This window comes from Dendrobates tinctorius, unplaced genomic scaffold (genome assembly GCF_039654945.1).
Source record: "Dendrobates tinctorius isolate UK_male_01 unplaced genomic scaffold, ASM3965494v1 ptg000115l, whole genome shotgun sequence".
Lineage (NCBI taxonomy): Eukaryota > Metazoa > Chordata > Amphibia > Anura > Dendrobatidae > Dendrobates > Dendrobates tinctorius.
The window spans coordinates 4,863,047-4,875,633 of record NW_027361783.1 but is presented as its reverse complement, the minus strand read 5'-3'; the positions used below and the strand labels follow the sequence as shown (position 1 = coordinate 4,875,633).

The 12,587-nt window shown below is 44.2% G+C and overlaps 1 protein-coding gene across 1 annotated transcript in view; it reads left to right on the top strand.

The window, feature by feature from the left end:
• The window catches only part of NOL7 (nucleolar protein 7), a 30,226-nt gene that overhangs the window by 17,234 nt on the left and 405 nt on the right, over positions 1 to 12,587 (top strand). The window contains exons 2-7 of the mRNA XM_073589956.1: positions 6,075 to 6,135; positions 6,647 to 6,705; positions 6,954 to 6,994; positions 7,377 to 7,431; positions 10,412 to 10,533; positions 11,406 to 11,483. Of these exons, the coding sequence (XP_073446057.1) occupies positions 6,075 to 6,135; positions 6,647 to 6,705; positions 6,954 to 6,994; positions 7,377 to 7,431; positions 10,412 to 10,533; positions 11,406 to 11,483 (416 nt within the window). The remainder of the gene's footprint in view (positions 1 to 6,074; positions 6,136 to 6,646; positions 6,706 to 6,953; positions 6,995 to 7,376; positions 7,432 to 10,411; positions 10,534 to 11,405; positions 11,484 to 12,587) is intronic.

Sequence of the window (12,587 nt, the reverse complement as noted above, 5' to 3'; positions counted from 1 at the left end):
AAGCAGCAAGGAAGCAGCAAAAAACACCACACATAAAAACAATTAAAAAAATCTGATCAACATGTAGACCGCTGGCTGCAGAATGTAAAGGCACCAATATCGAATAATAACGTTCTCAATATCATAACATATAATACAGACAATATGATGGAGACGAAAACAACACACTGATGACTGGCCAGTTCAATAAGATCCTATACCAACATGTAAAGTGCATAGCACATAACCCAGAATATCAATCAAACCTTCCTGAAAGGAGCCCTGTAATGCTTGAAAAATATATCTAATATGAGGAATATGAATAACAGATGTAACTCCCCATAGAATAAAGTCAGTAGCCCAAACAAAGTGGAGGAGGGCTAGTAATGTATGGCAATTGAAGATCCCAAACAGGTATAAAATACATCACCCAAAGGCACAGTCAGTAAGTCCAGTCAAAGGTCGCCCCAGCCCCAGTGTATTGTGCCAGCAGCCACCGCGGTATACAAGGACCCACGCGTTCCGACACCGCTAGGTGTCTTTCTCAAGGTGAGTGCTATTACAGCCTCTAAGCGCCGCTTATTTAAGTCAGAGAAATCACAAATAAATCCAAACCAGGTGACGGCTGGCGGCGTACAGGGAGAATCATGAAGGCGGATGTGACCTAACAGCTTGATACGTATCTATTGCGCAGGCGCCGTCGCGCGGCAACCAGAGCGTATAGGTTGAAGTCTCATGAGACTGGAGTATCCCGCGCGTGCAGGGAGAATCATGAAGGCGGATGTGACCTCACAGGTTGACACATATCTATTGCGCAGGCGCCGTCGCGTGGCAACCAAAGCATATAGGTTGAAGTCTCATGAGACTGGAGTCTCCCGCGCCTGCGCAGTACGGTCAAACGGATAACCACAACCAATCTTGTGAGCGCTATCAGCATCCATCAAGGGTCAACGTCTCATAAGATTAGCGAATCACACGCATGCGCAATTCAACCCTTAGATGGCCATGATGAGAGGGCAAGCAAAGTATCAAACATACATATGCGTAAACACCCTTGCAGCATGATGAGTAAATGTTAAAATAGTACACACTCAAAACCTGTGGGGGATGTGTATCCCACAGAAACACACTGCAGCAAGATGGGCACTAAGTTAATTATTTATGGGTAATAGCATTTAAAAGTGTAACAGCAATTTATTGAAACACAGGAACCCACACCTGTTTGGTGAAGCACACGCATGCACACTCCCCCACAAGAATGTTTATCAAGACAATAAAGACAAGTATTATTCCATCAGCCAGATCCGCATTTGAAGTGGACTGAGCCATACAAGCAACATAAGTAATAGTAGCTAGGCACCAATCAGGGTGTATACTAGTTGGCCCTAGATCAGGGTGTCAAGAAAGACACACATAGTGCACCGGTGCTACTGTATCAAAGGGGCAGCGCTTAATGAGATGTTCACCTAGATCTATACACTCAAAAAGGTAGTGGTCAAAAACGCCACACCAAGATGTCATATAGAACAGCAACAGTATGGAGCGCATTAGAGTTGATCTAAAACGACGGAAGACCGAACATCGTTATAATGACAAAAACGGAAAATCCCAAAGAAAAAAAGGGGGGGGGGGGGGAAAGCAGCCACGTTATAATGCAGTCCTCATGATTTTTTCTCTCATAAGATTTTCTTTTTTCACAGGGTGAATTGTAGCATCATGGCAAGGGAGTATTGCTAGAAGACAGCCACATAAAGGAGAATTGAAAATCCAAAACCCGAGAGCAGTCACAGGCTCCAGTATAAGGGAAATCCCGGACCTAAAACCTGGGGGAGGAAGAACCAAAAAAAGGGGGCGGAAGAAAAAGTTAGTAAATGAGATGCAACAGCCCAATCTATAGTTTCTTATAGAAGCCATTATACAGCAGCTCCTCGTTAAGACCACGTGGTGAAAGGCAATCCAGGTCATATATCCATCTCGCTTCCCGCCGGAGGAGTTCTTCTAGATTGGGCTGTTGCATCTCATTTACTAACTTTTTCTGCCGCCCCCTTTTTTTGTTCTTCCTCCCCCAGGTTTTAGGTCCGGGATTTCCCTTATACTGGAGCCTGTGACTGCTCTCGGGTTTTGGATTTTCAATTCTCCTTTATGTGGCTGTCTTCTAGCAATACTCCCTTGCCATGATGCTACAATTCACCCTGTGAAAAAAGAAAATCTTATGAGAGAAAAAATCATGAGGACTGCATTATAACGTGGCTGCTTTCCCCCCCCCCCCCCCCCTTTTTTTCTTTGGGATTTTCCGTTTTTGTCATTATAACGATGTTCGGTCTTCCGTCGTTTTAGATCAACTCTAATGCGCTCCATACTGTTGCTGTTCTATATGACATCTTGGTGTGGCGTTTTTGACCACTACCTTTTTGAGTGTATAGATCTAGGTGAACATCTCATTAAGCGCTGCCCCTTTGATACAGTAGCACCGGTGCACTATGTGTGTCTTTCTTGACACCCTGATCTAGGGCCAACTAGTATACACCCTGATTGGTGCCTAGCTACTATTACTTATGTTGCTTGTATGGCTCAGTCCACTTCAAATGCGGATCTGGCTGATGGAATAATACTTGTCTTTATTGTCTTGATAAACATTCTTGTGGGGGAGTGTGCATGCGTGTGCTTCACCAAACAGGTGTGGGTTCCTGTGTTTCAATAAATTGCTGTTACACTTATAAATGCTATTACCCATAAATAATTAACTTAGTGCCCATCTTGCTGCAGTGTGTTTCTGTGGGATACACATCCCCCACAGGTTTTGAGTGTGTACTATTTTAACATTTACTCATCATGCTGCAAGGGTGTTTACACATATGTATGTTTGATACTTTGCTTGCCCTCTCATCATGGCCATCTAAGGGTTGAATTGCGCATGCGTGTGATTCGCTAATCTTATGAGACGTTGACCCTTGATGGACGCTGATAGCGCTCACAAGATTGGTTGTGGTTATCCGTTTGACCGTACTGCGCAGGCGCGGGAGACTCCAGTCTCATGAGACTTCAACCTATATGCTTTGGTTGCCACGCGACGGCGCCTGCGCAATAGATATGTGTCGACCTGTGAGGTCACATCCGCCTTCATGATTCTCCCTGCACGCGCGGGATACTCTAGTCTCATGAGACTTCAACCTATACGCTCTGGTTGCCGCGCGCCTGCGCCTGCGCAATAGATACGTATCAAGCTGTTAGGTCACATCCGCCTTCATGATTCTCCCTGTACGCCGCCAGCCGTCACCTGGTTTGGATTTATTTGTGATTTCTCTGACTTAAATGAGCGGCGCTTAGAGGCTGTAATAGCACTCACCTTGAGAAAGACACCTAGCGGTGTCGGAACGCGTGGGTCCTTGTATACTGCGGTGGCTGCTGGCACAATACACAGACGCTGGGGCGACCTTTGACTGGACTTACTGACTGTGCCTTTGGGTGATGTATTTTATGCCTGTTTGGGATCTTCAATTGCCATACATTACTAGCCCTCCTCCACTTTTTTTGGGCTACTGACTTTATTCTATGGGGAGTTACATCTGTTATTCATATTCCTCATATTAGATATATTTTTCAAGCATTACAGGGCTCCTTTCAGGAAGGTTTGATTGATATTCTGGGTTATGTGCTATGCACTTTACATGTTGGTATAGGATCTTATTGAACTGGCCAGTCATCAGTGTGTTGTTTTCGTCTCCATCATATTGTCTGTATTATATGTTATGATATTTAGAACGTTATTATTCGATATTGGTGCCTTTACATTCTGCAGCCAGCGGTCTACATGTTGATCAGATTTTTTTAATTGTTTTTATGTGTGGTGTTTTTTGCTGCTTCCTTGCTGCTTTTTGTATTTCATAATAAAAATTATATTTTTATAAATACTTGGTTTTGGCGTGGTGATCCCACATTTATGCATAGTCCCTTTCTCTTTTTTGTACAATTGTCTAGTTAACTTGCATGTGGTGATCCCTGCATGAGCATTTATTTGGTTGGTGCCCGCTCACCTGCTCTCTAATTGGCTCAGCAGTCAGTGTCTCACAGGATAGGATTAGATACCCGGCTCAGCAGTCAGTATCACACAGGATAGGATTAGATACACGGTTTTTATGTGCAATATAATCATTATAATTTGTTATAACTAACCACAGTTGGTTACTATGCCCAGGCAACGCAGGCTCTTCAGCTAGTAAATAATAATTAAAAGCTGAGCTGTGATTGGTTGCTATGAGCAATAGTTTTCTCACTCCACGAAAACACCTCAGCAGACACTGACCTGGTGGGAGAAATCTAGCATCCCCAGGAACATAAGCTCCCAGCCATTGTCTGCCCCCCAGAAAGGAGCAGAGAACATGACAGAAATGAATTCCACCCCCCTGCCCAAATACCCATCACACATCCTCCATGCCATAGGCACATCTTCCCTCTTAAAGGGATCCCGGTATGGAAGTTAGGATGTGGGATATTAGGGGTAGTAGTCCGATGGCTCTGGCTGACGGGATGATGTGGGATATTAGGGGTGGTAGTCCGGTGGCTCTGACGGGATGATGTGGGATATTAGTGGTAGTAGTCCGGTGGCTCTGGCTGACGGGATGATGTGGGATATTAGGGGTGGTAGTCCGGTGGCTCTGACGGGATGATGTTGGATATTAGGGGCAGTAGTCCGGTGGCTCTGGCTGATGGGATGATGTGGGATATTAGGGGTAGTAGTCCAGTGGCTCTGACGGGATAATGTGGGATATTGGTGGTAGTAGTCCGGTGGCTCTGGCTGACAGGATGATGTGGGACATTAGGGGTAGTAGTCCAATGGCTCTGAGGGGATGATGTGGGATATTAGTGGTAGTAGTCCGGTGGCTCTGGCTGACGGGATGATGTGGGATATTAGGGGTGGTAGTCCGGTGGCTCTGACGGGATGATGTTGGATATTAGGGGCAGTAGTCCGGTGGCTCTGGCTGATGGGATGATGTGGGATATTAGGGGTAGTAGTCCGATGGCTCTGGCTGACGGGATGATGTGGGATATTAGGGGTGGTAGTCCGGTGGCTCTGACGGGATGATGTTGGATATTAGGGGCAGTAGTCCGGTGGCTCTGGCTGATGGGATGATGTGGGATATTAGGGGTAGTAGTCCAGTGGCTCTGACGGGATAATGTGGGATATTGGTGGTAGTAGTCCGGTGGCTCTGGCTGACAGGATGATGTGGGACATTAGGGGTAGTAGTCCAATGGCTCTGAGGGGATGATGTGGGATATTAGGGCTAGTAGTCCGGTGGCTCTGACGGGGTGATGTGGAATATTAGGGGTAGTAGTCAGGTGGCTCTGACGGGATGATGTAGGATATTAGGGGTAGTAGTCTGGCGGCTGTGACGGGATGATGTGGGATATTAGTGGTAGTTGTCTGATGGCTCTGGCTGACGGGATGATGTGGGATATTAGGGCTAGTAGTCCGGTGGCTCTGAGGGGATGATGTGGGATATTAAGGTAGTAGTCCGGTGGCTTTGACGGGATGATGTGGGATATTAGGGATAGTAGTCCAGTGGCTCTGGCTGATGGGATGATGTGGGATATTAGGGGGAGTAGTCCGGTGGCTCTGGCTGATGCTCTGGCTGACGGGATGATGTGAGATATTAGGGGTAGTAGTCCGGCGGCTGTGACCGGATGATGTGGGGATATTAGGGGTAGTAGTCCGGTGGCTCTGACGGGATGATGTGGGATATTATAGTGAATGTGGCTATGCGGAGTGGGTGGGGCTCTACACTCAGAGATAGATAGATAGAGATATATATATATATATGATATATTATAATTTGTTAGAACTAACTGTAGTTAGTTACTATGCCTGGGCAGCGCCGGGCTCTTCAGCTAGTGATTAATAAAGCCCTTTCACTGATTTAAGCAAATTTCCACGTGGCGTGCCATCTGTGACTAAATGTTTTAATAAGTCGCTACTTCATTGAAATCTGTAGGTGCGATGTCGCAGTGCTTCATCGCCATGTACTGTGTGTGTACAATGATCTGTACGTTTTTAATGTCTCTATGTAACTTGTTGTTCCTCTCTATTTTGTGACCAGAGAAAAGGCTTTACTGAAGGAGAAGAGGAAGCGCAAAGAGGAGCTATTCAAAGAACAAAAGGTATAAAATCTGTAAAATCTGACCTAATAGATATTATTCTGCTGATCTGGTTGTAGTAGGTGTTTAGTGTAGTGATGAGCATGCTCGGGTGCTAATAGAATATCTTCGCCGTGCTGCAATACTATGTTCAAGTTCCCGCGGCCGCATGTCTCGCGGATGTTCGAGAGCTGCAACACATGCAGGAAATGCCTAACAGACATATCTCTGTGATTTTTTTGCATGGATGTACATTCAGCTCGGACTTGTGAATAGCAACGTAAATTAGAATGTGTAGGTGCTGTATCCATGAAAAAGCCAGCATCACCATGGATGTGTTAATCAGGCCTTACATTGTATGTGATGACAAGAATAGTTCTTAATGTGACGCAGTGTTTCCTGCCACACTGACGGCCCTCGCCCAAGCATGTGGGCTTCATACAGTAGGGAATACATGACTGATCAGACAGCAGGTCGTTCTTTGTTGTATTCCTTATACCGTCGTCTCATGTACACTTCCGTTTTCCTGTTTTAGAAAAAAAAATTACTTCCAGATGATGTCCTGCAAAGCATCAGCTCTGCTTCAGAGAAACGGTACTTTGATTTATTATGCAATCATTGGGAAAAATGTTTCCGTAGGATGGAAGAGACCAATAACATTATGGGTATATGACTAAGCTGGGAATGGATGGGGGGTGATCAGTAAGGAAGCGGCAGATTCTAGGTGACTGCAGTGTCTGATGGGTCTATCAGGCCGATACAAAGGTTGCCACTCCTTATCTTCCACTTTATAAGTGTTTTATCATTAATTCAGAAGTAATTATTCTTTATTCTTTTTCAAGGGAGGAACCAAGTAAACAGCTAGAAGGCCAGAATAAAGCAGGTACCATGACATAGCACTTATGATGCGGTTTTGCTGATCTTGATTCCTATTTCTTTTCCCCTAAGCTTTGTAGAACATGTTGACACATAAAACAATAGTATAATAGAACTTATTAAAGGTTTGAGGTCTTTCCCGCCTTCCAGCAACCTATAGTGCCCCTCTCCTGCATGCAGGCTGCGTACATTTTCAGGGGTCTAGTCTCTGAACATTTCGATGCCCCCAGCATTTACTTAGAGCTGAAACAATAAAAAAATACTTGAGCGTAATATTGTCCCAAGTTGGATCAGGGTTATAAAATGTCCTGCTCAAATTTTTACTTTGTCATTATTGTTCAGAGAATGAGTATGTAAATGAAACCTTAATAACATTTTCATATTGACAGGGAATGAAGGACGTGTCAAGAAGAAACGCACAAAGGAGTTGCTACCTCGAAAAAGGTACTAGTTCTATAATTTTGATACTAAGACAAGAAATTATTTTATGTGCCCTAAAAATTAAAACCTAACTGCTAAAGTCCCTGATTTCAGTCTGTATATGTATTTCATGTTGTTTGTATATGCCTTGGCATAGTGACTAGAGATGGGCGAACCCGGACAGTAAAGTTCGGCATCCGTACCGAACACCTGCTGTTCGGGCACGGACACCAAAGACTGACTTCACCAGCGTGGCAAACACCGCTTCTGATCGGCGGTAAAATCATCACTGCTGGCCAGACAGCCGAGGTACCCATGCTGTTAAATGACAATGTGAGCGCGCAGCTGTGATTGGAGGTATAATGTTTACCTCTGGTCACTGTTGTCAGCTGATGAGACTACTGCTCCCATCAGCCAACAACTGCTACCGCTAATAATAGTGAAGAGCAGGAGTGGCTGATGGGAGTAAATAAAGATAATTTAAAAAAAATTGCATGGGTTCCACTGTGGTGTTTTTTTTTTTTTTTTTCTTTTTTCTTAAACCGGCCAGGCAAAACTCAAAGCTGGGAGCTGAAACCCTCAGCTGGTTTTTAAGTTATTTAAATAAATACATTTTAAAAAACACCATGGGGTTCCTCCCATTTTTTGACAACCAGTCTTGCTAAAGCAGACAGCTGGGGGCTGATTTTCTCATGCTGGTAAGGGGCAATGGATATTCCGGCACTTTGCCTGGCTCTTCCCACTTGCCCTGTAGCGGTGGCAAGTGGGGTTCATATTTGTGACAATACAAAGGTGACATCAACACCACAAATATGAGCCCAACTTGCCACCTCTCCATGGCAAGTGGGATGAGCCAGGCAAAGCGCCAGAATTAGCTCATTTAGTAGATGCCCCTTTTCTGGGTAGCTACGGGCTGCTATTTTTAGGTTGGAGGGGGCATTATCCCTGGCCCCTTACCAGCCTGAAAATACCAGCCCCCAGCTGTCTGCTTTAGCTGGTTGTCAAAAATGTGTATGGGGGGGGACACCAAGCCGTTGTTTTAAATTATTTAAATAATTAAAAGATATGGCATGGGGACCCCGCTATTCGTGATAACCAGCCTTGCTGAAGCTGAGGGTTGCATCACCCAGCTGTGAGTTTTGCCTGGCTGGTTATAAAAAATGGGAAAACACTTCTCTTTTTTTTTATAATTAATTACAGCGCAGGAGCTTGCTGGTGCATACTCCCATCAGTAGTCCCATCAGCTGATACCAGTGACTGGAGGTAAACTTTATACCTCCAATCACAGCTGCATGCTCTCGTTGTCATTTGACAGCTTGAGAACTGCGGCTCTCTGACCAGCGGTGATGATTTTACTGCCGATCAGAAGCGGTGTTTGCCGTGCTGTCATGCTAATGACAGTGTGTAAAGCACTGGAGGTTTGGGGCCCCCCATTGAAATAAATGAAGTTCGGTCTGAGTACTGTTCTAGTACCCGAACCCGGAATTTTTCTTAACTGTTCGCCCGGACCCGAATATCCAGGTGTCCGCCCATCTCTATTAGTGATGTGTCCTTTTTGTATAAGTCATTACTCCTCCATAGAAGGTGGTATTATACAATGGAAATCCACTGTAACTGCAGGGGCCGCAGTAGTTTAGCTCCTTAGGTGCCATGTGCAATAGTCATGTGACCATGGCATCTAGGAGTGGGCTTCCTCTGTCACTCCTTTGTCTTGTGATATGATTGTGTGATGCCGATGGGTTGGCTTTACAATTAGGGCCCTATTAAATGCCGCTATATATATCATTTTTTGCTGTCATGAAGTGCTGCCTTAGGCTAGGTTCACATTGCGTTAGGGCATCCGTTTAATGAATCCGTTAAACGGATGCGCTAACGCTAATGTAATTTTTGGTATCTTTAGCGCCATAGCGCTAACGATATGCGTTAACGCATGGTAGCTCTCCGGTACCTAGCGCTGCCATGCGTTAGCCCATACATTCCTATGCACAGCGAACGGGTCCGTTCGCTGTGCGTTAATGCCAACGCACCCAAAAACGCTGCAAGCAGCATTCGAGGGTGCGTCAGGAAATAACGCATACTTGCTAAAACATGCCGATTTCGGCGTGCGTTATTAGCATTGCGGGCAATGGGTGTGCTAACGGATCCGTTAGATAGCGCTAGCGCCGCTATCTAACAGATCCCACTAGCGGATTGCCCCTAACACAATGTGAACCCAGCCTTATTCTAGGAGATAAAATTACAATACACTGCAATACAGAAGTTTAGCAGTATATTGTACAAGCAATTTAGTGATTGCAAAAAACTAAACATAAACAAATATTCAAAAAAAAATTTCTCCCATTCCACAAATTACAAAAATAACAATATATTGCATGTTACAAAAATTTGTTCTTGCCACATTTTGAGATCAGAAATGTTAAAATAACATTTATCCCACACATTAAAAGCCATAGAAAATAACGCTAGAATTGATGTATTTTGTGCAACTTAGATTTGTTGACAAACTAAACGTAAATTTGCAAGGTCATTTTTACTGCTCCAATGATACCTGTAAAATGAAACCTGAGCAACAATGGCAGAACTGCATTTTTTTTGTTTCTCCAATTTCCTAGTCCAAGTTTTTTTTTTTTTTTTCTTGCCTTTCATGATATTGCTGTACATAGTCAAATAAATGGTGGCGTTTAAACTACAAATCCTCATACGACTCTGCCTGTGGAAGGCGGGGATGAAGAGGAAAATTGTCCGCAATGGGAAGTGGTTATTAAGTCGATAACAGAAGATGGTTTAGTTTTATCCTGAGGTTTCATCATGACATCTGAAATTGTATCTTGTACCAAGCATAGTAACCAGAACATTGTGTCACTGATCTGCAAAATGTCCTCATGTTTCACAGGATGCGTGCAAGTGTTTAGTCTGACAGCAGGGCTGTTCTGCTGCCATGTAAGCCCCCTGTCTACTACTCTAATAATAGTATGGTGCCGATCATCTGTTTCTTTTGGCTTAGATTGCAGGATAACTACAAGGTAGTCCAGTTGGAAGAGTACAGTGGAAAAGATTTACTGCAGCAAAGAGCAAAATCTTTCATCCAGGAGAGGTTGTATGGGGAAGCCATGAATCGGACTACAGGTGAATATTGTGCAGACCTGTATGACTTATCTACGTATGACTGCATGGTCCTCTGCTTAAGGTGTGAGGGTTAGTTTACACTTTGTCTGTTTGCACATGGCCTGGCATCGCGAGTCACCGATACATATCAGGATAATATCTTCCTGAGTTGTCGACTGGAACATTTGGCAGTGTTTGTTGGCTGCAGATGTGTATCTCGGTCACTGTACAGTGGCCATGGCCAGGTATGGAACACCCGTTCCCATTCAAATGAATGGGGGAGGATCTGCAGTTACCGCCGCGGGTACTATACAGTTGATAGAGCAGTGCTGTTCCGCTCCGCCAGCTGATCAGCAGGATTGTCATATGTCGCACTTCCATTTATCATTGATGACCAATTCTAAGTATAGGCTATCAATATCAAAAGTATTGGACTGCCCCTTTTATCACCTCTTAATATGCATATTACTCATTTTTTCAACAGTTATATTCCCAAAACGTAAAGGTCTTATAGAGGATTATAAAAACATGGCTTTTTTTCTTACAGAACAGCGCCACCACCTGACTTCAGGTTGCTTGTAGTATTGCAGTTCATCCATCGACTTCCAAGGGCACCAGACATTCTGTGCATCGGTGTGATCCTGTTTCTGGTATAAAGCAGCCATGTTTTCTAATCCTAGACAAGCAGTTTAAATAACACTTTTTTTTTATTCAGCAGTGAAAAAGCTTTTAGTTGCTGTGTGTTGATGCTCATCATTCTGTCGTCCTTATGCTTTAGACAACCATTTATGTCCATTTCTATGTGGAAAAAGTCAGCAGACTTAGGCTGGATCTTGTAAGATTCCGTCCTGTGTGATATTACCCTAACTGCATATCTGTTTCTCTTTTTGCAGCTAATGAATTTCTCTCAATTTCGAGGAAAAGGGATGTAATTAAAAGGCCGGCCGTTCAATTCTCTGACACCAATTGGGGTGCGTTTGGTATAGATGCCTACTTTCTGTAGGTTCATTAGTGTATAATGTATGCCGTCAGCTAGTCTGATTATCAGGAGATATTTGATGCCATACTCTTATCATGCTTTTGATAGCTTTTTTTCACAGTTTTTTTTTTTCTGTACGTTTTTTGAAAAGCTTTTCTTCAAAATGTTTGTACAAATGTTTTTCTTAACTAGCGTCTCTGCAAGAGAAATTTCACCCATAGCATGTATTGATCATATGAAACTGCACGATTCAGTGAACACATGCGGATTCACTGTGTTGAATAGACGGCCGCGTTTTGGACACAGCGAACATGTGCTACCTCCAAAGCTCTGCTACTTCCGGATCATGTGCACCCGACGTTATAATTCAGTTAAGGATATTCCTGTGACCAGTGTTGTGTGTGACGGAAGCTGACAGTCTCGTTTCTGTAACTAAGCCAGGCCCGTTCTCTGCCTATACATAGACCATGATTCAGTGGAGGTGGCTGGCCTAGCTATGCAAATGAGGAAGCAGCCAGCCCCTGTCACACACAGCACTGGTCACTTACTGACCCGGGGATGCAGGTGAAAGTGCAGCTGCCAGGGCCTGTGACTGGCACTGATTTCTCGAGATGAGAGCTTCTTTCTTAATGGATGTATAGTTTTCTATTTTAAACATTTTTTTTTTTTAACTTGCCTACCCCTTTAAGTATATTGTTTACGGGATGACATCTCGCTGTCCCATAAAGTCCATGTTCTCCCAAATTCTGCATGTAGTACCCCTATCCATCAATCACAGATTGCGCTATCAAGGAAGATGTCTCCGCTACACACAAGAAAGTGTCCCTCGTGCTGTAGCTCTGGTACGTGTTAGGCCAAGTGCACATTGCATTTTTGGCTTCCGGCTGGGGTATCGGTTATCTGTGTAGGCACAGAGACATATTGTGGAAACCTAGCATGGTAGAAGTAATTTCACTTTTGCACTGGCTCTGTGCATAGGAACGTGCAGTCTAAGTTCTACATGATGGTAAATGCTACGCAGATGCACACCATAAACGCCAACTTTAGCCGCATGGCTGCTAGATTGGGCGCAGTTCTGCTTTTCGATAACTGTCAT